Source organism: Strix uralensis, chromosome 1 (assembly GCF_047716275.1).
Source record: "Strix uralensis isolate ZFMK-TIS-50842 chromosome 1, bStrUra1, whole genome shotgun sequence".
Lineage (NCBI taxonomy): Eukaryota > Metazoa > Chordata > Aves > Strigiformes > Strigidae > Strix > Strix uralensis.
The window spans coordinates 128,109,373-128,136,199 of record NC_133972.1 but is presented as its reverse complement, the minus strand read 5'-3'; the positions used below and the strand labels follow the sequence as shown (position 1 = coordinate 128,136,199).

The 26,827-nt window shown below is 39.4% G+C and overlaps 1 protein-coding gene across 17 annotated transcripts in view; it reads right to left on the bottom strand.

Moving 5' to 3' along the window:
• Positions 1 to 26,827, bottom strand: part of DTNA (dystrobrevin alpha) — a 197,066-nt gene that overhangs the window by 98,404 nt on the left and 71,835 nt on the right. For all 17 annotated transcript variants that reach the window (XM_074880572.1, XM_074880576.1, XM_074880451.1 and 14 more), the window contains one exon: positions 3,004 to 3,071. In XM_074880572.1, coding sequence (XP_074736673.1) covers positions 3,004 to 3,071 — 68 coding nt within the window. The remainder of the gene's footprint in view (positions 1 to 3,003; positions 3,072 to 26,827) is intronic.

Here is a 26,827-nt window from a genome sequence, read left to right as displayed (position 1 = left end):
TTGGCCACTGGCAGTGTTTCACTCTGTTTCCTTTGAATATGCTCATCACACTACTGGCAGTTTGCAAAAACAATAAAGGGACACATTGCAAGCTTTGGCTGCTGCTTTCCTGCAGGATAGCATGTGCTGGCAGCACAATAGTGATGTATGTACATTTTGATGTCTCTTCATCAGTCTGAATATACCTGAGAACGTCAGGTAAGACCAAGTGTAATCTAGTGATTTGACATCCAGTGGTGCATTCTGAGTTGTAAGACACAATTTAAGCTTTAACCACAGGACTCTACAGAAGATGATATTGATTATAATACTAATTCACAGAAGTTTGTAATTTGGAACTAGAAAGATGCCTCTTCTGAAAGGAAGGGAACAAAAAAGTCAAACAGCTTCTTTAAATACAGGGAATATCACATAGTAGCCCAAATCTAAAGTAAGAGACAAATACATCTATTCCTTGTTCAGGACAAATTTCCTACTTAAAAAGGCAGGAAAACTTGGAATTCTTTTTGCTGTCTTGTGTAGTCTGGAACATGACTCACTTTCTAGAAGTATTGTGAGATTCTGTGATTTTAATCACAGACTTGCAGATATGACTGCAAGAACATAAACCACTGGCAAAGTCCTCTATATTACGAATTTTCTTCCTCTAACATCAGCAGGTTGTGGAGTTTAACTTTTTACCAGAAACTTAAGGTCTGTTACAATGTTAAGAAGGTTCGCATTGCCCACAGTATATAGCCCATGTGGAGGACTTGGTTTGTGTTAAGCATGGATGTGTGGGCTTGCACACAGCTGAGAGCACCTGAATGCAACGGCAGGTTGAGCTTCTGTTTCAGTGAAGCACACCCTTTACACACTCAGGAATCCAAGGGACTCCCAAAATGCAAAATTTGGTGTTTTATGAATACGGATAGTTCTTTGCCTAAAACATACTTAGTTTTTCACTAATATTTTCCCCTCTTTTTACCTAGTTGGAACCCAGTTCTCTGTGTGCATGTGTAGTAGAAGGAGGGAGGGAGGCAGGCAAATAGAAATAGGAAGCACATGTGAGATAAACCAGACTCAACTAAATATGTCAAAAGACTAAAACGTGAAACAAAAAATAGTAGACAATAACTATTTGTGTACAGTATGGGAAAATAGTCCCTCCTCCGCCTCCAACTGCTGATTGTAAATTTTCCTAACACCTCCTTAACTCCTCCAAAATAACCCAACAGCAAAATAGCCTTAAAAACTGTGGGAAGAAACCATAAATCCTCACAGCAAAGTCTTAAGCAATTATCTTCCATTTTAGGAATATTGCAAACTAACTGAAGTTAATGGAAGTTGTGCTATTGACTTTAGCTGATATAAGCTTAAGTCCTTTCTATAATTCTAATTAAAAGTATTGGATGTTCCAATAATGGACAAATGCATCATCCTTTTTTCTTGGGGTTTTTTGTGGTTGTTTGGTTTTTTTTTTTCCTTCTGGCTAAAGAACAACCCCTCCCTCCACTGGTCCAATACGTTGTACACAGGGGACAAGAGAAATATCCATCTGAGTTACAACAGCAAGGTGTGTTACTGAAATAATTACTGGGCACAACAGAGCTAGTGGACACAGTGGAATGGGCCAAGACCATTCTCAGTAGGCCACCTGAATGAGAAGCCCTTAATTTGGAGAGCTCAGGAGTGCAGATGTAGGACATTCGGTCACCCCTGGGCTCACCCTTGGAGAACGGTTCCAAGTACATTTAATTCACCAGCGCAGATCTGGCCAGTGTGCACACAGTGTGCACAGCTGTTCAAGTCCCAGTAATGCTCATCTTAGTCTCTCCCAGTAGATGGGGGGATGTTCTGTCATTTTTTACTATGTTGCAGGGGACAAATAATAGTAATTAACAGACAGAACGTAGGTAAATCTAGTAACAGGGTGACAGTCTCAAACTTCATACATAATAGAATTTCCTTGAGAAATGGTGGATTGTTTGTAAGAGAAATAACAAATGACTGTCAAGAGAACTGCAGGAACATTGTTAGTATAGTACATCCCTGACACACTATTCTGCAGGGAACACAAACCTTCACTGGAAACTATAAAAAATGTGCTGAAGTGGGGTATGTAGTATATGAATCCCCGTACTGCATCTAGCTGGGATGGAGTGAAGTTTCTTTATAGCAGCCTTCACGGTGCTGTGTTTTAGATTTGTGGCTAAAGAAGTGTTGAGATCACCCCAGTGTTTTAGCTATTGCTGAACAGTGCTTGCACAGCATCCAGGCCTTTTTGTTTCCTACTCTGTCGTCTCCCAGAGTTGGCTGGGGATGGGCAAGAGGTTGGGAGGGGGATACAGCCAGGACACATGGGCAAAAGAATAGTCCATACCATATAATGTCATACTCAGCAATAAAACTGGGGTAGGGAAAGAAGTGCCTGGGGGGTTTTGTCTTCCAAGGTGGACATTGCTCAGAGACTGGCTATTGTGAGGTGGTGAGTGACCACCTTTGCATCACTTGTTGGTTATTGTTGTAATTTTTTTTCTCTCTTTCTGTCACTTAATCAACTGTCTTTAGCTTAAGCCACAAGTTTTCTTGCTTTTGCTCTTCCTATATTCTCTGTCATCTCACTTGGGGGATGACTGGTTGGGGTTTGGTTGTGGACTAAGCAATAGGTTGTGTGGGTGCTTAGCAGCTGGCTGGGGTCAACCCACTACAGATACCCCCACTAAAAGATGTTTTCTTTTGGAGACCTTTGTCCCTCTTCATTGCTACCTGCATATTGCAGCATTTTTGTCTCAAGAAGCTACTGATTAAAATAATACATTCACAAAATCTGATGTAGAAAATTCCTCTCCTGCTAATTGGTGGAATCAGCCCATTTTCCTGTGGCTTTGGTCTCATGACATTAAACCATTTGTAAAATGGAGATATCAGTTACTTGATGTGGAAATCTTGCATAAATTTTACTGACACTGCATTGCAACTGGCTTGGTCTATCACAGTGAAACATTTCTAGGAAGTACTTACGCATTTCTGCAAACAGCTGCCTTCTTTCTGCCATGGTATTTCCTCTTTTCCCACAATCTTCAATCATTCTGAAAGACAAAATCATGTGAAAATATTGAGTATTATTCCCAGACTGAACATACATACATAAGCATCTGTAATAAATCCCGGAGAACCTTTGAGGTTGACTGGTGCTCCACATGTACCCAGTGCCTTTTGTCAGCCTCTCTGTGGCATGGTTTGTGGAGAAACTGGTCTTCAGACTGTCCTCCATTCCCTAGATTCTGCTTTCAAGCATTTGTTTTTTCTCTCTCTCTCGCTCCCAAAGGCAATGTTCAGTTTTTCTGCTTGATGTAACTAACTGACTTACATAACAGAAGCTCTGAAATTCATTTTAGGTTTTCTTAAATAAGGAATCTTCAGTTTAAATTATGTAAGAGATAAGAAATCATAAAAGATTCGGATATTATTTTATAGTTTAGAAAATGCCTTTCTAGCCGATTCTGGGTGGAGAAGGCAAAAAAAATAACACAACAGCAACTAAATCTCTACTCCACAACATAGTACCCTCTATTTATTCAAGCAAATACACTCCAAATATTCATTCAAATTCAAGACAGTATGTCTCTGATTAAATGAGTTCCAGTAAAAAGCTCAGAAAAAGGAATATATTTTCCTTCAGTTTTTCAGATATAAAAATCTTCAGAATATTTCGAAGAGTGCTCCTGCTGGATAGAGCATAGAGAAAAGAGACAGCTTCCTTCACAGCCAGCATTCAAACCATAAAAGACTAAAGCCTTCAGAGTAAAGATAAACATCTTTAGCAGCACTAAAAAATGAAACCAATCTCAGCATCACCACTTCCTATGGGTAATTACTCTAGCAAACCAATATCCTTTCCTCCCTGCCAAGTCTGGTTAGGGCTTCTGACCTGCATTGTAATCTACAACCTTATCTCAACTAGACTGTTTAAAACAACACTGGGCCACCTGTGATATAAAGGAGATGCTCTGGAGAGGCCTGCAATCCAAAATATTCCCATATTGTATCCCATAACAAACCCACGTATGTATGTAACAGGAAGGATAAAAGTATTGGATGCTGAAGTCTATCATCACGAAAGGACTCAGGATAGAAAACCAGTTTTCTTTTATTTCTCAGAGAAAGAAAGGCAATCACATAAGAGGTGTTTTGTTGGTGGTGGTTTTTTTCCTTCAAAAATGCACTGTTCAAATGAAAGGCTGGTACCTTTTAACTGCCTTTTCCAAATGGTGTATTCAGTTCTCAGAGAACTGAAAAAGGCTCTGCTAAAGTGCTATCTATGGTGGACATTTTATGATGCGAGCAGCAGTCCCACTAGGAAGCGGACAAAGGGTACGGCTGCAACCTGTTTGCAGGGATATTCAAGTTCACCCTTATGCTCTAATTTGGCCAGGAGTGATTCAGACGTGTGTAGCATGGCATTAAGTCTGAGCTAATATATCCTGCCTTTCTGCAGAGATAAGAACTTTCAGTATAGTTCTTTACAGAACTGGCCACACCGCCTCTGATCTGGAGGTAGTTGGTTTCTCACTAGCTTAGAGGTGTCAGGGAAGACTCACACCCAACCTGCATCCTAATTAGACAGCAAGTAGTAATATCTTTTGTACCTGGATCAGGCTTAAATTTTGGCCCACAAATGATGAAAAATTATGAAATCCCACTAACTCCAGCTCAAATTCCCCACTCCTTTCTGTTTGTAATCGAACTCATAGTAGGAGACAAATTTGCCATGATAAATGACCAGATCTCATAGGACTGGTCTCACAGAGACTGCTGCAAACTTTATCAAAAACAAAAGCGGTGCAACTTTATTCTCCCTTCCCTCATATTGTCTCTTGGATAAAAATGTTCCTCAGCTATTGCTTTCAAATATTTGCAGCGCATCCACTGGAACATGGCTCACCTGTGACCTTATTCGCCATACAGAAGAATTTTCCCAGTCAAAATTAAGTAAAAAAAGATATTTTTCAAATAATGTAAATCGTACAGCCAGTTCTCCACTTCCTTCAGAGAGACCATTCCTGAAGTGTCCTTTCAGTGGGGTAAAAATCATTAACTGGTTTTCCCTTTTGTGCAATTCATCCTCCCCTTACTTTTGTTGATGTTTATATCTCCTTATTTAAAATGTTCCCTGGATCTGATCATCATTTTTCAGAATGCCCCATTATCTACTGAAACTGAATCACCCTTTTCACTGCTGGGGCTTACGGGGATTACCAGGCCTGATAAATATATTTATACACACACAACTCAGGCTTCCTTGGAGAGGGAAGAAACTTCATATTTATATTTTTAAGACTCTCACTGCACTGGATATTTGGCAGATTTTAAAATAGCCTTCATACCAAATGACAATCCTAAAATCCTCTGCAATGGGATATATGCCATTAAGCTCATGAGAACATTAGCAGTGGCAGTATTTTCAGATAGATAACTTCTATAATTTCTTTGCATCTTTTCCTGGTAGAAGAAAAATTAATAGATGATGCTCATGAGTATTGTTACTTTTGAGTCACTATTGATAGGAATTCATTCAACTATGTCTTCCAAGCTTTTCATGTGTGTTTTTAACTCTGCAATGTTCTACAGACCAGGCTCAACTAAGGTCATTGGTCATGGGTGTTGGGCATCTCCCTTTTCAGCCTTGTTCACCTTGATCCTGGCTCACAGGTACACAGCTCAGCTCTTTAACTCGGATTACGGAGACTCACGCTTTGAGCCTGGGATGCGTTCAGCTCAGTCCCTGGGGCTGGCCATGAGCACAATTGACTAGAGTCATGTTCCAATATTTCTCATTTTGCTTAAAACATATGTGAAATCACAGAAAAAAGCAGTACAATTTGTTCTACACGGGAAAAGAGTAAATCACAAAGTGAACTTTAATGTACTTTACAAACCAGAATAAATTATCAGAGACATAATTTTGAAAAATATTAATTGATGTACACTCTTCCCGTAGTAGGGATTAGATTATATTTGTCTTCTATTGATCCCTTCCACTATCTTTTTCCCTTCACTTTTCTCCCCAGGAAATAGCCTCTCGACTGCAGGTAGGGAGAACACCTACTGTGCATCTAATTAAAATTCTTGTCACGGGCTAATTAGTAAGGTACCAATTAGCAAGGTATTAAGGCTTCAATATATTACAGACATTCCAGAGCAGAAATCATTCCAAGCATAAAGTTTGCAGCCTCTGAAAAAGATACTGTGAATGTTTCATTTCTACCAGTGTTTCAAGCTGAAAACTTTTATGACGTTAGTAGCGCTTGAAGGAAAAGAATAAATAAAGAAGTAATTTAGTTTGATTTAAACTCTTTTGATTACCATTTCATCTTCATGCTTATCATGTATCAGAAGCATAGTTGGTCTATTATTTTAATATACTTTACCTGTTTATAAAATCTGGGAGGGAATATCATATAATATACGTAAGGTAAGAACTAAATGTCTCCTTTCCTTTCCTGTTGTGCTGCTTTGATTTATGAGTACTGTAATAATCTCTCTCACACCTAAGTGTTCTTGTTTTAGTATTTATAGGGTAAATAGTGTATTTTATTAACCTCCGTTTTATGTCATCCTTCTTGTAATTAGTATATTTCAATTTCTTGAGCTATCTCTATGCAAGGTAACAGCAATGCATGCCACAATTAAATCATTAGCTCAAAAAAATCATGGAAAGAAGTAATTGCCTGTATACTCGGAGAAGGAGCTCCTCTCTGGGGAGTTCCATACACTTCTCAGGAGACTGTCAAAAATTCCCAGTCTGGCACACATGCGCACAAACAGTTTGATGGCTCTGAGAAAAGCCATCCCATTAACACTTCCACAAATCCCCATCTCATTCATCCGTGATAGATGAAGTGCCCCGGGGAGGTGGGAAGCACACCAGTGAGCAAAATTGTCTGCTGAAATTGATTAATTCTGGCATGAAAAATTTATCAAGTCCCATGTGATGGCTGTGATGCAGCTGTGCGTTCGACAAAAGAGGCTCCAAGTCCTGACTGGTGACATTCCCGATGGTCTTTCAGGCTGGATAAAAGTTTGTTTTTCCACCGAAACAGGCACAGAGGTAAAAGAGGAACACTTGCCCCTGCCTGAGACTTGTCCAGTCATGCTTCCTGCAGCTCTGAAAAGCTTGGGAGTGTTCTGGGATGCAGCTTCCAGCTGGAAGGTTTGCTCCAGAAGACTGGTAAAACCAGCAGTGAGTATCTCAGGATCACTTTTGGAAAGAGTACCGTCGTTCGGTAGAAAACATCAACCAGGCTCAAGCATCCTTTATTCTGAGCAGTCTGTATTTCCCTAGTGAGGAAATCTTCAACTCCTGATATAAACAGCTATTTTTTTTCTTCCATGAAATGTCAAATGTTAGATATTCGCTTTGGTATCTCTGGGAATTGGAAGCATTAGGATGCAGAGAAATGTGCTGGTTTCTCAGTGGCTATTTTTCATGCTGTTGACAAATCAGATGCTATTTTCTATGCAGCTGGTCAATATTTGAGCAGACAACAGTAACATTTTTCAGCTGCATAGGCTTTTTGTCTGCCATTGCTCAGGACAGTTTTATCAAAATGCTCTCCATACATAATAAACTGCTATTCCTCTTCAGGATTTACCAGCATCAGAAATTTTGGTTTATGAAAATGAGAGGGCCTGCTAGGGTCTAGCTTACAGTGACTTTATGAGGAACTTAAAAGCTGTAGTCAACAGCTAGGTTTGGAGTGCTGTTCATGCAGGATTCATAGCAACATGAGAGAGAAGATTTTCCACAGATTTTTCCTCTTCTCCCATTTTCTCCAAATTCAGCCCTGGTAGGTGGATGTTGCTCAGCTAACTAGAGCAGAGTTATGGATGCTTATTTCAAAGTGAATTTGGACTGGAGAATATAGAGTTAAAAGGGACAATGAGTGCTAGCTAAAACCATATTTGCAAAGTCACCAACCTCAGCAATCCTTGAAGTTAATAATGAGAATCATGAAAGGCCATTTCAGAGCCTTCTTCTCCTTAATGGATTTATTGGTGCCTTATGAAGGTCTTGTTCCACATCTTTTAACGAAGCAGATCCCTAATAGGTCTCTCACAGTTTTACATTCTAGGACTAATCTTTGGCACTATAATAAAATTGTTCAGTGCTTTTTCCTGAGGCTAGGTATAATTGCATTGCACTTGCAGTGCTTGTTTGTATTTTATCTAGATGAGCATTTACAGTGAAGGAGGAAAATAAAAGCTGTTGCTAAGCTCATCTCCAACATGAGCCTCAGCAAGTCTGCCTCTTCTTATTTTCGTCATATTTTGCAATTTTAATATTACAAAAATTTTGAAATTCTCTCTTGATTTATTCCTGTAGCAAAATGTGTCTCTTGTTTTTAAGAAAGACTTTTCCAACAGATTTTTCATCAGTTTCCCCTTTTGTGTCCTTAGTAGAAAACTATCAGAAATGCCTAATAAGGCACCCACTGTAACTCATTTTTGGAACACTCGGTCTTCAAGGATGTCTGAATGCTATGCAGATCTTATCTGTGAAGTCTAAAGAACAAATTGTGAAGAGGTCCATTTCTAAAGAAAGAAAGGGCAATTTGAAGTTAGAAAACATGAGAGTCAAAATAGACTAATTTCATATTTAATACTGTAAAGAATCAGAACTTTAACAGAGGATTCTGTGACTGGCTTCAGGGAACAAAGAAGCCACCAGTCATTTTCCATGTGCACTAGGCATTACCAAGTTTAGGAATTCAAAATGTTATTAGCTAGGCCAAAATATATCCCAAAATATTTGTTTTTCTGCTTTTTATGGGTGCTTGTAGAGTATAATTTTCAGCTTTTCTCAGCGACACAAAGAACTTCTCTTAGAGAATCTTACTATTCCAGACATGAAAGACAGTTAAGAAAACCAGTACTTGAGACTTAAAATACATATGTGAAACGTTACAAAAATGTCTTACTAAAGTTGCTTAGATATATTTTTCCAACCATGCTCTTTTAGAGTCAACCGTTCTGCCACTACAAGAAATTACTCTATTGTATGGATGAAACATGGAAAGAAAGCTAACTCTTAGTGCTTCAAATGTGTTTCCACCCTCTGAGAGTATAGAATGATCCAAAAAATAATTTTGGTCAGCTCCAAAGAACTCTTCTCCAGTGCTTCATTGCCATCATTTCTGATAAACAGTTCTGATAAACAGTAGGGATTGATTTTAGCTAACTGGTACAGATTTAACTACAGTTCTTCAAAGTTCTATTCAAATGTTATTTAAAAATTATATTTCATCTAAGTTTTATTAAATATTTTAAAACAAATAAAGCATATATTGATTTCCTTTACACTCATGCACGACATTTCAGAGCCTTAGTTCAGCTGAGGGGTAGGTAGAAATAACCTCCGCTAACAGTAATTTCTTTTTGTTACATTCAAAACACATTCCAGAAAAAGAAGAAAACCCCAAAACTCAGACACAGAAGTTGATGGTATACAATGCCAAATCTGCTTGTCTGATGTGTTAATCTGTTCATGGAGTTTTGCCATGCCCTCATCAGAGACCTGGATTTCACCCAAAGTATAGTTCTTCCTTCAATTTATGTTTGTTTTTTTCACTATTTTTCTAAAAAACATGATCAATAAAGTATTGATCACCCTTAAACATTCAAATTTGCAATTCTGCTTCTTTCAATTGGTTAGGTAAAGAATAATTCATAAAGAAAACCGTAATAAAACTCAAGGGATAAAAAGTTATAAGGGCTTTATCACAGAAAGCATGTAAATGATAATCTGATACTTTGGTACTCTGGTCTTCTCAGGTTTTTTTATTTGCCACTGTAGTGACGCAAAGGAGGTTGCAGGATTTCATATATCATTAAACTCCTACTTAGTCAAAGGGATCTTTCAGTACTTCTTGTGCTGCCATAATTAAACCCAAATTCATTTGAGTAAGCTGTCAGTGATATAATTGTGTTGGGAAGGATTTCCTGGCTTCTGCCAATTTTAATAATACAAGTTGTCAGGTTTTGTAAATAGGGATTTGATGATTATTTGCTGTAGGACAGCAGGTACTTTCATCTCCTTAGAATTATAAAAACATCTAAATAAACCAAATGGTAGCTGTAGGAGAAGATACATTCCTAGTTGAAATTATTGAGCTCCTTTATGTATATACTGTGCAAATCTCACTAAAATTAAGCATTGTTGGGTAGTCAAAACAAATTAGCTGATAGACAGGCTGTTGGCTTTTGTCACCTTACCTGATCAAAAGTTTCAGCATCCAAACACTTAGTTGAATAGCCATTGATTTAGAGAAGTTGAAAAAACTCTTCAGCTAAGAAGAGTTTTCCATTATTCAACTGAGAATCAAGAAGATTTTAATTTTTTTCACCTTTATGTCTGAAATAGACCCCTTTGTCCTTTTTCCACTTTTTAATTTTCTGAAATATTATAACAAATAGATTAATGAAAAAGTAGTCTGAATTATATCTGAACTACACAGCTAAAAAAACCTCTTTAAAAACATTCCCATGGAAATCCAAGTCTCTCCAGATTTAATTGGGGGAAAGGTAGAAAATAAATTACTAATTAAAGAATGAGAAGGCACTAATGAAATTGTTCACATATATTCTTTCATAGTGGTGGCTGTTAATTTGTCTTAAAGTTCAGTGAGAGCAGGCACTAGGACAGAAGAATGCCACTAGGATGGGAATTAACGAATTTATCAGCATGTTTGGGTTAAGTATACCTTCTGAGACAAAAAAAAACTTTGATTACTGAGTCTGTATGAATCTCATGCAGAGAGAAATCAGATCCTTAATGCAAGTAAGAGCAGCCTACAGGCTGATCTAATTAATATCTGAAGAAGGCATTTTAGCAATTAGCTATTGTTAGGGAATAAGGAAATGGGAGATTTTCTCTTTTTACCTGGCCGTATCCCTTCTGTGAGTGGCCTGATGACTTGTGTAAAACTGATACAACTTGATCACTTCAATGGCTGCATTCAGCTGAAGATTCTTTTAAAGCAGACGCCAACTGTTTTCTCTTAATTCTGTTTTCAAGTACCAGACCACACTGAAGGACACATGTCTAAGTCTCTTAAGTTTGTGGTGGGAAATCAAGTTCCATGTGCATTGTTAAAATGATTTCACTTGGCAGCCTTACCTATAATAGATCAGTCCTCAAGATATTCAGTTGAGATACTAATATCCCAAAGTCTGAATGATTAAAATCATTGTCTGTACATTCTTGTTCCAGAACTGTCTGCCTGCATACCCATGAATAACCACACAAGCAACACAGTCATTATATGCAACAGAAACAGAACAGGTAGGCTGGCAGTACCATGTGATAACAGAACAAACAGCAGAAAAAATCCAAGCAATGAGATGTCTAAATTTGTAAAAATTTAAGTGACAAGAAATTACAGGCCAATACAAACATTTCTGAGTCTTCTAATGGTGAACACATAGGAAAGGCAAACTCAGATGGGCTCCAGTTCAACAAAAGCTTTCTTTAATCTGTCCTTATTCTGCAAATCCTTTACACAAACACTGGACTCAAAGCATATGCATGAATTCCATTGTGCTGACCAAGTACTTAGCTGAAGAGGAACAGACTGCTGAAGCGGTCTCAAAGGTTTTTCTATTTAGTCCTTAACAAATGTCTAACAGAAAGAACAGCCTACAAACAATGTATATAAAAGGGAACGCACTTGGAAATTGCACTTCAAGGAGGAGTCTGAATATCTCCCAATACAAGAATAAGCTTTAGCCATGTGCAGAGATGTATCTCACAGAGAGCCTACCTCCTCCGCATGTGATGTGGAAGTTTACAGAGTACTGAGGTCACTTGGAAAGCAAAAGGAATTAAAGAATTAAGTAGAAGGGTCTAAGAAACACAAGAATCTTTCCCCCTTTCATCCTTCTCTTCTTCATTATTTGGATATATGTTGAGATGCTATTCAGGACACTCTTATAAAAGTGAACTACAAAGAACACTACGTTTCATGTCAGTTCATATATCCCTGGTTATTCCTCAAGTATCCCACCACAGAACGTTAGCATAAGCTTTTCCGTTACAAAACTGTCTTTGATGTAAATTTATTCTGTCTTTGCCTCACAGCAAATTTAGGCCTCCTGTTGCTGGACTACTCTCATACAATATTACCATACCCTTTCACATTATTCAGTTAATTAATTTCAGTGATTAATAAGGTGCAGCTATTTATTAGGAGTGGGAATTTTTGCAAAACTATCCATTTAATAAATAGTAAGTCAGGCATCTATGTCCTCACTACAACATCAAAATATTAGACATAAGGCTGTGAAGGGCTGTAAAAACTTAAAACAATTAAAGGAAAAAAAACACCCTTATTTCAACAGGTAAAGGATGACAGGAAATGAAAGCAAATGCAAACAACAAAAAAATGGACAGCTTGATATGCACTATCGGCTAGTTTATTTTCTCAAATAAAAAACCTAATATACCAAATTACTTTTAACCTAATTAAAATCTGACATTATTTTATTAGGCATTATCATTATTACAATAGTGTACAGAAGAAAATGAAATACAATATAATTATGTAGCAAATAGTCTCATGCACTAAGGCAAAACAGAAAGCTAATGCTTGAAATATTGAATGCAAAGATAATGGCTGGCGATGTTTGCAAAAGGACACAGCAGAAACAGGCTGCTACATATGATTCACTGACCCTGGTCTTTCCTCCCAGATATGCACATTACCTCTAACACCGGTTGGACCCTGCTAAACTTGAGTTACTGCTGTATATGCAAAATATACTTGAAGAAGAACATTTTTAATAAAACAGTATTAATTATATTGTAAAAGAACATTTAGGTCATAAAAATGCCTCCAACGCAGCATAAACATTTCAGCTGGTAGAAATATGCTTGTATGCAGATGTTCATCTGGAGAAATTTCAGTGTCCTGAATCTACCTTTCCCATGGCAAGGGGAATGTGAAGATAGCCAAGGGGAGCACAAGAAAGACCAGAAGAGGCACAGCTAATCAAACTAGCAGCTAGGGTTGCAAAGATTCCTAGTGTGCTTTGAAATCCCCAAATGGTTGTTAAAAGAGATTTTTGTTCATGTAAAATGAAGTAGATAGCCTCCTAGAAACACTCATCTAAGGGTAGTCAAGACAGAAGACATGTTCCTAATCAAGCATTGCTCTAGGATGCACAGAACACATCAACTTTTGTGGAAAAATGACTTTTGTAACATTAGCAATAGATTACAAGAGATGCCAAAACAGTCAAGACACAGTCACACAGCACTGTAAGTCTGTACGTGCTTCTGTCGTGTTCCACAAAAGACTGAACTTCCTCAAACTAATTTTTCAATACCTCCTTCTTTTGTAAAGATCTCATTTTCCTTCCGTTTCTGCTGAGGTCTGTTATTCCACATACATTTAGTACAAAACAACCATTTAAATTTAAATACACACATAAAGCCATAATGGAAGATGAATGATTTACACACTGTATGTCTGCCATTGCCTGGAAGAATTAATGGTCTCAAGTTAACATTTTCACCTGTGCAGAAGAGTTTTTTACCTTGGGAGAACTGCTAAGGACTTCAGTGAGGCTACTGAATAAATGAATAAGGACTTTCCTGTCCCTGTGTCATGGTTGCATTCAGTACGAGTTTTTTTCAAAGACCACACAACACAGCAGTTCTAGGAGAACCACCTCAAAAACCACTCCATGGAGCAACCCCAATCACTGAACTGAGCTGTGGAAGTGCCATTTCCAAGATCTACCACACTTACACTGGTATTTCACAAAGACCGGTCACCAAAAATCAGCGGCCATCAGCTATGAGAAAGCCTCACAGCTGGCAGAAGAGGAACCAACTGGTGGTCAGTGTGAAAACAAAGAGACACCCTACAGAAAAGCATGGGGTTTTAAGGCCTCCAGTAGGCAGAATATATTGTGGGACAGAGAGTACTGATGCAAACTGCTACAGGCTATTTTTTATGTGAAACGCTTTGATTCTGAGCAGATAAAACATTGTATGGATACTTTCAGTATCAGGTACTAACCACCCGTAACCACAGCAGCCCAGCGGCTGCAACCCAGCCAGAGCTGCAGGGGCACTGCAAATTGGGCCACAAGAGCGAGAGGATTATATGAACCCTCCCAGAGAGCAGTAACCTTCCTAAGCTTGGATTTTGACAGGAAAATGTATTTGAATGGACTGTCATAGGTGAGTGGCACATTTACCCGGGTAATTATGATCTGCAGGTAGCTACAGACCACCTCCACCCTCAGAGGCACTGTGTATAACCAGCCTTCCGCTGAGCCAGCAGCCAGCTCGCTGGTGCGATGCTCCGGCCGCACGCCAAACAACAGCTTTCAAAGTGGTGACCAGTTCCCTTCAGAGAACAACAGAAACTGAAACTGTCCCTATGAAGTTAGAAGTGCCACACCACCGCCTTGACAAAACCATGTCCAACCATGTCATATTTGAGCCTTGTTGGTAAATGGAGCTGATCCTTAACCTGGTCCAGAGGCACCTAAATTGAAGTCGTTTGAGTTGGTAATAAGCACATTTGAGCTAAGCTGGTTAATGATATTTGCAAACAAGAGTAAGTGCATTCACACCTCAGGTGTCATCTGCTCAGTTCTGAGACAATGTCTAATATTCTTCTGAGTATTCTGGCAAAAAAGCAGCAGTGTATATTTGATCTGCCTTATCAAATGCATCACATCAGAGCAGGAAGCAAGAGACCTCCCTCTGTTTGGCTCTGGTTCAACCATACTCAACTATTACATTCTGGTTTAGGCACCAAGTTGTCTGGAAGCCATTGACAGAGTGGAAGGAGCAAGGAGGGGAGATGAGGAAATACTCAAGAGGGTGAAGACCAGAGGGTCTGATTTCTGGGAAGAGAATAACATAAAATCTATACAGTTTTGTTAAATGATGGTGAGCTGGGAATAAAATAGCTATCTGCTGTTCATGTTGAGATTTATTAGGTGTGATACACAGGGTTTAATTAGGAATAATAAGAATGATACTTAAACACAGAAAGTGTCCAATTTCAGCAGTGGAACTCTGAAGTGAAAGATGTATGAGGGTGTAGACAGTCTCTCAAGAGATGTGGTGAATGCCCTACATTCTGTGGCTTTTAAAACTATCCTAATAAATCTTTGACATATATATCGTAGGCCCAATACTGTATTTTCAGTGAGGTGAAATGGAGACTCCAGAAGTGTTTCTGGTCAAGACTCTCAATGGTATAAAATAGCATGTAGTAGAGTTTTATCAGCAGAGGCTCATCTTCATTCCTCAGTTGTATATGTTTTTTCCTTTTACATATTTCGTAATTCAGTTTTTTAAACATACAGCCTTCAAAACAGACTAGCTCAGCAGCCACATCCTATTCCCCCATTACTCTTTCTGCTGTCACTATTACATTTCTTTTGTCCCTTCTCTCCCAAACCATGCATTTGTCTCTACTGACTTCTGATTTCTCAGACCTCCCCTGTGTTATATCACAGAGCTGTGATGTCCTACATCTGACTGCTCAGTGACACCTAACCACTTCGCTTCTTGCCTTAGCCTCCAGTGTAAATAGAGAGCAAAGGAAGGGAGCAAACCGCACAGCTGGATTTTGGGCACTGAGCTCAGATCCCTCCCTTGTGTTGAACAGACGACGAAGGCTAAAACATGAAAAAGACGGAAGAATTGCCAAACTCCCCTTTTATCTGTAAGATAACAATAACACAGCACCTTACACATCAGTGAAGTGTATTAAAGACAGAAGGTGAATAGGAGCAGTGCTACTGTTGTGAAGAAGCTGCCCCTCCCTTAGAAAAGTGAGCAGCTCAAGCCTTTTGGCACAAGTGCCTCCTCAGATGTTCTTCACCTTCTACTAAAAGTTCTGGTGGGTGATTTTTTTGGACTGGGCTAAATTAACTGGTATTTTTTACAAGGTGCTTGAGCTACACACAGAACCCCAACATAGGAGAACTTCCTGGAGCAAATTCTTCCACTTCTCAAATTATAAACCTGCCCATAGACAGGGGTACATTTACCCAGCACTCTGCAAGAGAATGCCGCCCACTCTCTCACCTTGGCTTTTGGTGAAGGCCTTTGCAATATGCAGAGGTGAAAGGCTACGTTATGGAAGGAGAAACGACGGTCTGCTTTGCTCTGCTGTCACAAGGCACTGTTAATGAGGTATTGGGTTCAAAGAGCTAGGGACCAAATTAGAGCCAGGCAGTCAAGTCAAAACCATTCAGGATCAGAAACCTGAGAAGCAAGAATGTGACAAGCTCAGGTCTAGGGGCAGACATGGTCGGAAGTGGGGCTCCACATCACCAAACCAGGCGTGTCCCGTGTTGCAAGAGCAAGAGAGCTGCAGCAAAGTCAGCAGGAGGTGCAAAAAACTTTACAGCAGAGGAGAGCCACGACTATGCCCCTTTTCTAAGGGGCAGGACTAACAGGTGAGATGAATTAACACAGCATTAATACACTGAGCAGCCAAGAAAACTGGTAGGATTATCTGATGTACCTTCTGGTGGGGTGAGTGGCCAACCTTTAGCTCCTCCCAACCAGTGTCTAGCCTGCAGGGGACTGTTCTGCCAAGGAGACTGAATGCAACCCATTGCAGGGCTGAGGGTCTTTGAGAGGGTGTCTGAGATGACCAGGGCTCTTCCTTGTTCCCTGACCAAGGCACTTCCAGGAAGACAGTGTCCTTCATGCTCCAGTTACAGGCCCAGCCATGCTGGCTGTCACCATGTGCTGCTGCTGATTTCCCACAGAAGAGCTTGCCTTTCCTCTTCACCTCTCCCTCTGTGGCCAGGGGTGGTGGCACCTCCCCATGTGCATTGCCTTCTCTCCAGGAGATCCAACTTGTGAAGAGCTGGAGCTGACCTTCAGGGCGCAGAAACCCTGACAACAGGCACTGAAAGTACTTCTCAAGCATCATCTGAAGGACCTGAAATACCCCAGCCCAGCCTGGCTTTCCAGCTCAAAAATTTCCATTTCCAAACTCTGGAAAAACAAAAGATCATTCTGTCTTCTCAATCCATTGCTTATTGACTCAAGTTATCAGTTATCTCAAGTCAGCTCTTTTAATACCTGTATTTCACTACAGATGCCCAGAGGCAAAGGGTACTTAGGAATTAGAGGTGTGAATTCATTTCCAGAGGCACTGAAACAGATTTAACAAAATCTATTGGGTAAATATTTAGCTGCAGGCTTGGTTCTAAGCAAGCCTATGGTTTTACAACACAAATGAGTTGAAAAATGGGACTTGAAAGAGTCAGAGAGGCTCTTTTTTCCAGCTGCTTACAATTTTATTTTACTTTTTTATTTTATTTACAATTTTGCCACTCAATCCTATTTGTAGACCAGCTAGAGAGGACAAATACTTTGCTTCAAACAGACTTCTATGCTATAAAGTGTTGAAATATTCGGCAAAGAAAGGCCTTTTGGTGGTGTTCCTCGTGTACACCTCATTTTTCTTCAGCTGAGGAGAAGCACTGAAAGGATTTCCACTGGCAATCTCCAATGCCAGGAGATTTGTTTGCATCAAGTACCAGCCATTCCTCACTATATCAGCAACAGGCTATTTAAGGTTGTATCATCTCATACACAACATCAGAGATCTGGGTGAGGTAGAAAAATACTGCTTCTGGAGCATCTGTATGTCAGTTGTCTGAGCTGGCTACACCAGCAGGGCTTCCCAGAGCAGAAGCCCCAAAGGGTCTATGAGAAGTCAGAGTGGAGCAGATCCTACTCCAAAGTAGCAGCAGCCCTGGAAGTCTTTCAAATAGCAGTTTCTGATAGTCGGTCTGCCTGCAAAGGTTTTAACACAGAGCTATAAATAACCTTCAGCATTAATAAGGTCAAAATAATGAGGGCAAAAAAACTCATAACAGGATCCCTTCAAACTTTATTTTCATCTAAGACCTCGCATTAGAAAACCAATATGCATTTTTGATAATGTTAGCAGAAAAATGCTCAAGGTTGAGACACAAATAGCTAAATTTCAGCAGATCATTTCAGAATGATCTGCTGAAATTGTACTGACTGAAACGGTGTCAATTTCTTGAGGGGGAGTCTAGAAATCATTAAAAAGTTTTAGAATTTTCTAAGATTATAAATTTATAAAACTGTAAAAATACATACACATAAAAATGATAAACTAATGCACTTAAAAAACACAGAGCTAGAGAATCAACATTTTTAAGTCCTTGGAAGTTGCTGCATTTGCCAGCATCAGTTCATGACATCAACTGAATTCTTGAACAGTGCCTGAAACTCAGATCCTGGAACAGTTTTACGTGAGCTATTCCGAAGAGGAAGAATATTGAGCACCAAATCCAATGCTTCATATGTGAATGCTCTCTGTTCACCTCTAAAATTTCAACAGAAAAGACAGGTACAAACATTTTTTTTTTTTTAAAAAAAGGCACCTTAACAGATTTGAATAATGTATTTGCTAGGATCAAAAAGAGACATTACATAATCTTTGTCCTGACTGCTCAGTTTTTAATATGGCAAAGGATTAGGAAAAAAAAAATACAGTACTCTCTCATATGTCCAAAGAAAAGATGTTCCGATTCTCCTCATACACACCAAACAAACAGATATCGAATCTCCACACATTTGGTTACATCAGGATAAAAGCAAGTTTGTTTTATATTTGTTTCCCTAGTATTACAAATGCTGACTGCAAAACAGGTAACACCTGAAGGTATATGGGATAGAAAACCTTTTAAGCTTCCCCATGGGCAACAGCTACTCAGAATAATCTTTTCTGCTATATCCCTATCCATGAAAAAGATTTCTACACAGATTTCCTGTTCCTCCAGGCAAGAAACAGCATCTGGTCCTTCTCTGTCCCAGTACAAAGGTGTTTTGTTTGTTCTTGAAGTCATGGATCTCTCTGCAACAAACACAAACTTAAGTATACGTATCAGTTTATGCTGATATTTATGGGGAAAAAAATGGATTTGAGAAGAAAGGGACTTTAGCATACACTTCTCATCCTTTTACAGGGTGACTTTAAATAAGAAAAATGTCTTTTTTTTTCTTTTTTCCTTAGTAAACAGTTCTCTTGTATTCCAGGCAGGTAATTGTGCAGGAAAGTAAATGTTTGTTCTTTAAAATAAAGGTTTTAGGTTTTTTCAGGGGCTGGGCCAAAGCTTTGCCCTGAACAAAGAAGAGCATACACTTAGGGAGATTTGTGTTTGAGGGCTCCTGGCCAGAGTTACCATGAGTACTGGAGCAAAATATTGTGGCAAATTTCTCTTGGCTGAAACAAACACTGCAAATTTTATTTTGAAAACATGGCATCCTGGTACAAGCCCTGCTTCTCCCTTAAGGACGTCCACTATAAAATCAATAGCACTTGATCCATTGCTTGCAGGCCCCAGGCAATCTCCCTCAGGATCCACATCTGGAAGAAGACAGTCCTGACACTGGTCCCTGCTCCTCAGATTTCTGCCACACAGAGAAAGGGCAAAACTAACATCTGTCTGTGGAAACAAACACTTTAAAAAGTCAGAAGCCATTTTCTCTGAGTATTGCTATGGCTTAGCTCACTGCAGACTTACTCTCTTGTGTTGGTACCCAATACATTGTTTTAAGTTGCTGTAACAATATACTTCCATAAATGCAGCCTGCACACCGTCTTAATGGAAACCTCTTGCACTGAACTCAAAAGCCTCAGTAATATGTCTCAAATTTCTCCTTTTAACATTGGGAGTTGAAGCCTGTTGAAATCTACCTGGAGTTTTTTGCTGCAGCCTTGTCAAGTGAAGCACCCTCTTGTTTGGGAACTAAAGGCACTGGCTGACGTATGCAGCCATGCTTGGCCTGCCCCGATTAATGCTCCTCTGCTGCTGGCATGCCATCTTTCCTAAAGGTTGTGAACTTCTAAGTGCCTCTTTTCCAGCACAGTACATTTAGAGCAGAAGAGGGAATAGAAAGAGTGCATATGTCTGCATGTGAAAAAAGTAAAAGCTCTTAATCTTCTATATAAAATACAGAGTTTAATCTCAGTTCCACTTAAATCAATGGAAGGCTTTCATTGACTTCAGTGACAATGAAGTCAATTTTGCCAGGATTTTACCTATGTTTAATTTTAGCCATAATGGCTTGTGTTTTCAAACTTAACCTGTGATTTAGGATACCTCTATTTCTAGATATACTGTACCATGTCCATTAGCCATCTGCCTTTCACAGAGGAAGAGTTCTCATTCTCCCCCTAAAAATCAAGCTGGGCAATGAAAATAAACATCTTTTGAAAACAGAGTCTAGTCTGGATGTTTGTCTATTTGGTAGTGTTGCAGTGTTAAAATTAGAATGCTGCAAGGTTAAATTGTAATGTGAACAGATTCACAATCAAGGGGGAGCCAAGACAACAGAACAGCAACATCAGAAATAACAACTGATAAGCAATGAATGATGGCAATGTGTGGATCAACAGTCACTTCTGTTCTTTAATTACTGTAAGATTCTCAATGAAAAAGGTGGCATTTGTTATAAATGGCACAATCTTGTTCATCCTTAAGTGGCAGATGTGAAATACTCACTGATGGGAGATTTTATGCATCATTATATCAGCTAATTTTTTCCACATCTTTATCCACTTTAGATAATTTTGGATTTAAAATTATATGCTGTTTTACAAAGATAGGAAATTAACCTAATGACCTTGATGTAAGAATTTCAGTCACTGTTTCCAATGAAAGTAATCTGTCCCTTAGCTGTCCAGAATTTTGATAGAAAAAGTGTAACTACCAAACAGTGACTATAGAAAAGAGAGGATGAAAAGCTATGAGATTGCATGGGACACTCCCAGAAGAGAAAGGTTTAAAATACTATTTTTATGCAATAAATTACAGTGGGGGGAAAAGTTATTTTAAAATGCAGGCATAACCACTTAAACTCTTCTTCCTTGCCTGCAATTGTTTTCACACAGCAATTTTTCACCTGCTACAGCAGGAATTTAAAGGGACAGGACTCTAATTAGCAGTAGCTCACGTGGTCCTGCCCTTTGCAAGGAGCTGCAAAGGCCAGATAGAATATGCTGAAGATGGCAGAGTCACGGTCTGTTCTGCCTCCAGCACACCAGTGGGACCTTTCTGTTCACATCTGACCAGTCGTAGTGGAAGGGAAGATGGATTAGCATTCTGTCAGGCAGAATGCATTTACAGCTCAGGTATCACTTCCCTAAAAGATCAGAGGTTCAGAAACTGGAATGGGACTTCAGATTTTTACTATCCCCTTCCAACAGTTACAATTGCACAATATTAACGTCCTGGGTTGACAGTTAACTCCAGATCAGAAGTATCATTATGAAGATATATTCTCTCATGTGGTAGCACTCAATTTAAAATACACTGTGTAGAATATTTTATTTCTATCAGAAATTGCAATTTACACATAAAGCTTTGGTTTTATGGACAAGAGGGGCAGGACATTTCAGGTAAATAGAAAATGTAGGGGTTTTTTTTACAAACTGTTGAGATCATTGCAGTGTTGTCCTTATTCTATTTACAACTTTGCATTATCCTGGGTTTTGGTCAGAATTCAAAATACAGAGATGTGAGCTTAGTAAAAGGGAGCAAAAGCACTTTCTTCTCCTTGTCTCACTATTTTCAGATCCATAGCTGTTCTCTACATTGCCAAGTCCCACCCCAAACTGAGGAAAATTTTCTGAGCTAATACTAATTGCTGGTGGACTGCTGATTAAACTTATTTCCTAGGCTTTAGAGAGACAAATGGGAACAGAATCGTCTGGCTAAATTCTGAATTGGCTTTCTGGTAGGATTTCTTTGAACTTCACCCAAAACTTAAGGGCCTGGGATGTTCTGCTGTTCAAAACCTATTTCTGAACTGCAAGATCTATTTCTGCACCTGCCTGATACATTCTCTGCCTTACAAAAAGACTCCTACAATTTCAGTAGTTTTAAATAATTTCTCTCTCTCCATGCAGCTCAGTTTTGAGATGTGCCCCTTGTTTAACTGATAAGGAGCAGAGAGCAGGCTGGAAAAAAGTCCCACAAAGAACATGCTTCACTGTTGGCCATACACAGTCCAAGTGTGTTGAGTCACAATTTCTCCTGCAAGAAAGATCCTCCTCCTCAAGCTTTTGACTTAGAACTCTCATTTCTGCTGTAAAACGTGGTGGTTTAGTGTATATTCATCATAAACCCAGGCATTTAAAGAAAATGGAGGTGAATAATATTTTTCTTTCCCCTGACAGCTGGAAGACTGTTACACTTACCCAAGCCTGCAACCACCCAGATCCAGCCTAAGTCTAAGCTGGTGATGCTCTGGCTCATGGGACTCTGCCTCACTGCTTTGCCCAGCCCAGTGTGCTCACAGGTTTGAAGGCACGTTTCCCATTGCAGTCAGCTCTGTTTGCTTTAAAACCATTAGGAGGTCCCTTGTGTCCGAATAATTACACTTAGGCTCTTAAAAATCAAAACCTGACCCAAAATGAATAATTATTTCATTCTGCTTTTAGTCTTTTAGGTTATTTACGTGATTTAGATATTTTCACATTGTCAGCTGGGAGAAAAAACCCTACTAATGGCTAGCTTAAAACATCCTCCTTCTTCAGCTTCTAATCGTGGCTCAGGATTACTCCATTTTCCTGCATTTAATATATCACTGTAATAAAATCACACTGAAAAGGAGACTCAGAAGTGAGGTGCAGCAACAACATGAAAGCGTGGCAGGAGCTGGTTTCATATCCTTACACATGGTGCAGCTGTAAGAAGTTTCTTCTTTCACAAGCAGCTAGTCTGTGCTCACAATCTCCCACCATCACCTTCTCTTATTCACCCACAGATTTTTCTTTCCAAAGATCATTGTTCAGTGTTCAAGGCACAGAAACCGCACTTGTTTCCCTAATATTTCACATTATCTCAGCAGTTAGGGAAGGAGTTTCCAAGCCTCTAGTACATCAGCACATCAGGGTACTTCAGAAATAAGTATTATGCGTTTTTAAGGTATGCCTCTACCACCCTTTCACAGCCTTTCTGAGGCTGCCCTACAGACAAGAGTCCAGACCTGGTGCCACAGCCCCCAGCACCTCCAAAGGTCACCTTCCAGATCAGGATGGAAGGCTAATGATGCCGACAGCCCCAAAACTCACTTGGTACCCCAGAGGGCCACCTGGAGAAGTTGTTACCCCTAGGCAGCCCAGCGGCACACACAAGGCAACCATGTAAACTAGAGACAGGTGGATCATGGTGCACACTTTGCTCCCAGCCGCTCTCAAAAACAGCTTCTCCTCAGAAGTTACACTGGTTTAATTATGGGAAAGGTCTACCAGAGGGAAAGCTCCTCAGTTTCCATACTTTTCCCCTTACAGACACCAAGCAAGTCCTGGGCTCTGGCAATGCCTTATTTCAATCAAGATAACACGGGACACCAAATAGGATGTTTTACCAGGCACAAAGCAACAATGTGAAAGAATGTGGGTGAAGTCCAATTAGTATCTCTGAATAACATCAGCAATTGGCCCTATACAAAGTGTAAACATAATTGCAGCCACAATGCTGATAACAATCAACATTCCTCAAGAATTGTGCAGGTAACTAGTGCTTCATGAACACAGGAAAAACTTGCCACCAAAGACAGGACAATCAGAGGACAAGACATATGGAAACAATTTAAAGCAATGAAAAGGAGCAAGGATTATTGGTGATGAGAGCTAGAAAAAGATTCCTTGTTAAAGGACAGATTTGAAGAAAGAGCATCTTGCCATTAGAAAATGTGAGTCTGCTCCGAGGAATAGCACAACAGAGTCAAAAAGTGCATATATGTAGTGAGGATGGAGTAGGAATAGGACAAATGTGAGAGAAGGGACTGGCAATGCAGACAAGAGATGGCAGTAAGAATACCAGAGGAGAAGGGAAATACAATGAATGGACAGCTGGAAGCTAAGGGGTACCAATCAGAATCCTTCACACTAAAGTGTTGGAAGTGTTTTCAAAGCCCGCTGAAGATACTGAATTGTACCTTTGCACACAGAGTTTTCAGAGGTCGACAGTTACATTTCTAACATGGAACAAACACACTAGGTTCCTGGAGTAAAACCCGAAGAACAGGTATTTTTGGTCAGCCTACTCATGACCAACGCATCAGTTTGAAGCAGTGCACCAGAGAAACATTCAGGCACCTCCCACCTGCTGGCTGACTGCTGATGTGGGAGCTGTGTGTGCACTGCACAAGGAAAACAACAAACAGCTGACAAAAGATGATCAAAATCAAACAGTAACTCTCTTGATTAGAGGCTAAAGGGCTAGGCTTTGTTTTGCAAACCACATGAGGTAGCACATTTAAGTCGCTCAGAAGTGACAAGAGTTATAGGGTGGGAAAACACTCTTTGAAGAGATCTACGGCCACACTCCCAGCGAAACTGGAGGCATCCTGACCTTTGTATCCACCTCATTGACCAAGACTACCTACTGTCTCCTCTCCTGCAGTGCTGCTAAGATGCATAAACTCACAAAATCATGCTGGGAGATAAAAGCGCCCTTCCCATTTGTCACAAACTTGTGCTTTTGGTATGATACGTCCTAACATATCCATCTGTATAACTGAGGCAGATGCTATAATGGGCAAAATAACTAGTAAAATCTGGAGAAGTTTGAATGCCATACAGCCAGTGAGGTCTAATTGGTTACTTGCAAAAGATTAAAAATTATCATAGTTTCAAGACTTCAGTGCTTAAGTGTATTCCCTAAAGTCTGATGATGGAAATCCTGTCAGAAAACTAATACAGGGGATAAAGTAGAATTTAAAATAGTCCATCTATTAGATATTGAAAAAAAAAAAAATCCATTTGTGTTGCTATTAAGGGCCATAACATTTCTTTGAATAGGAAATTATACAATATAATTTTTATTAAGCTTAGATATTTTCAAACATAAACTTCTTTAAAATAATCCAATTAAAGCACATTTTTCATGTTTAAACATATTCCAAATAACATGTGTTACTCCTTATTTTCGAACATACTGCAAGCACTTGCTCTGTTTAAAAAATCATTTGTGTTCATACAGATGTAATCCGATTAGTTTAATTTTGGTGTTACTATTGCCATTGAATTTATCCCCTAGACTGGGAATACAGTTCTTTCAAAGGAAAAAAAAAAAAAATCTTAATTTGACTGTGCTGTTAAATTAGGCACCCTAGAAAAGCCAACTAACCGATATCTGGTTTCTTCCAGGAAAGCCAGAATGAATCACTGTTTCCCTTTCCTGCCATCAGCAGAGCTTGACCCCTCTCCAATTAGGGAAAAGAAAAAGCAGACAGATTTCTCTAGCAACCCTTCATCATGGGAGATCTTCCTCATGAAGATCTTGCTGATCAGTCTCAAAAAGTCCACAAAGATGACAAGAGAATCATATATTTGGTCATCTTCTGTCAGGCAGAAGACCTTACCAGTGGTTGCTGGCCCAAGCATTTGAACAACATAATCTCTCTCTCCTGACACCTTTGAAGACTTCAGTGTGCTCACAGATCCTAAAGAATCATAAAAGAAACTGGTGACTGATAGGAAACCCTAAAAAATTTGGCCTTTGGCTACAGAAAAATATTCCTTATTTGGAAATATCCTGTTAGAGACTATTGGTGTTAAGGGTTATTAGTGGCTATTTGCCTTCTGAATACAAGTACATTCACTTTTGTGTGTGTGGAAATACACACACAACTTTTTTTGCCTTGGTTCTGTAAATATTCAGCTAAGCTAATAAACATTTTAACTGAAACAAATTAACTGTGCCAGTGCAATATTTCAGTTTCAATTAACCTTTTAATTTAAATGTTCATCTGCCTACTTTCAATATAATTTAAAGCTGGTAAAAATCCAAGAAATCTTCAATATAAGTGAAAGATAGCCTGACTGGAATGGTAATAAATTCTTAGGTGAGATGTCAGCAGTGATTTCCTGAGCAAATTGACAATAAGGAAGTGTGATGCATTTATGAAGCCTAGGGGTTATGAAAAGGAAAAAAACCCCACCTTTTTTTCTGCTTTGCTCCGCTAACTTCAGCAGAATTAACAATCAAGATGTTCCTAGTTTTCCAGTATTAGCATTCCTCAGTGCACCCTCAGCTTTGCTGCTGTTGTCAAAGGGTGCTTGAAAGTCTAATCTGCCACTTCTCATTCTAAGCAGCACTCCACACAAAAATATCCACAACTGAAGACAGCTAACAGGCTTTTAGTCTTCACCTCGTGACATAAATGTGTAAGAAATAACATTCTTAATTACAGTTAGTAGGTAGGTGGCACTGTGCCTCTCAGCCCTGCAAATACAGTTGCTTTCAGTTGTTCGGTTGCAGCTCTCAGTGAGCGTGGGATGGTCAGCCTCAGAGGCAGCCAGAGTTAGTTCAGCATTGCAGAGGATCAGCACACAGTTTGGCACAATTAACAGGTCACCTGCTCAGTAAAAGGAAGGGGAAGCTTGCAGTTTGTGCCTGTTATACTCTCCTTGACCCAATATGATAGCACTTCTTAGGTCACTTTATTAAAGGAACTCGTGGCATTTAATCTTTTCTTCAGTGATTTCTCTTTTTGGAAATCATGAAAACCAAAGTAATTTGACCCAAACTCAGTAATTTGTGTCTAATGACATCCATGACTCACTTTTAAGTGTGTCTGTGTGTGTGTTTGTGTGTATACACACACACACACAAAAGCGTGCATATGAGGATTAGGTTACATGGGACAGGCAGGGAAGGAGAATGAGTCTTTCCATAGATTAATTAGCCTGAAGCTGATGGAGGAGGTAGTAGAATCAGATGGGAGCTTCTACTTAGCACAGGA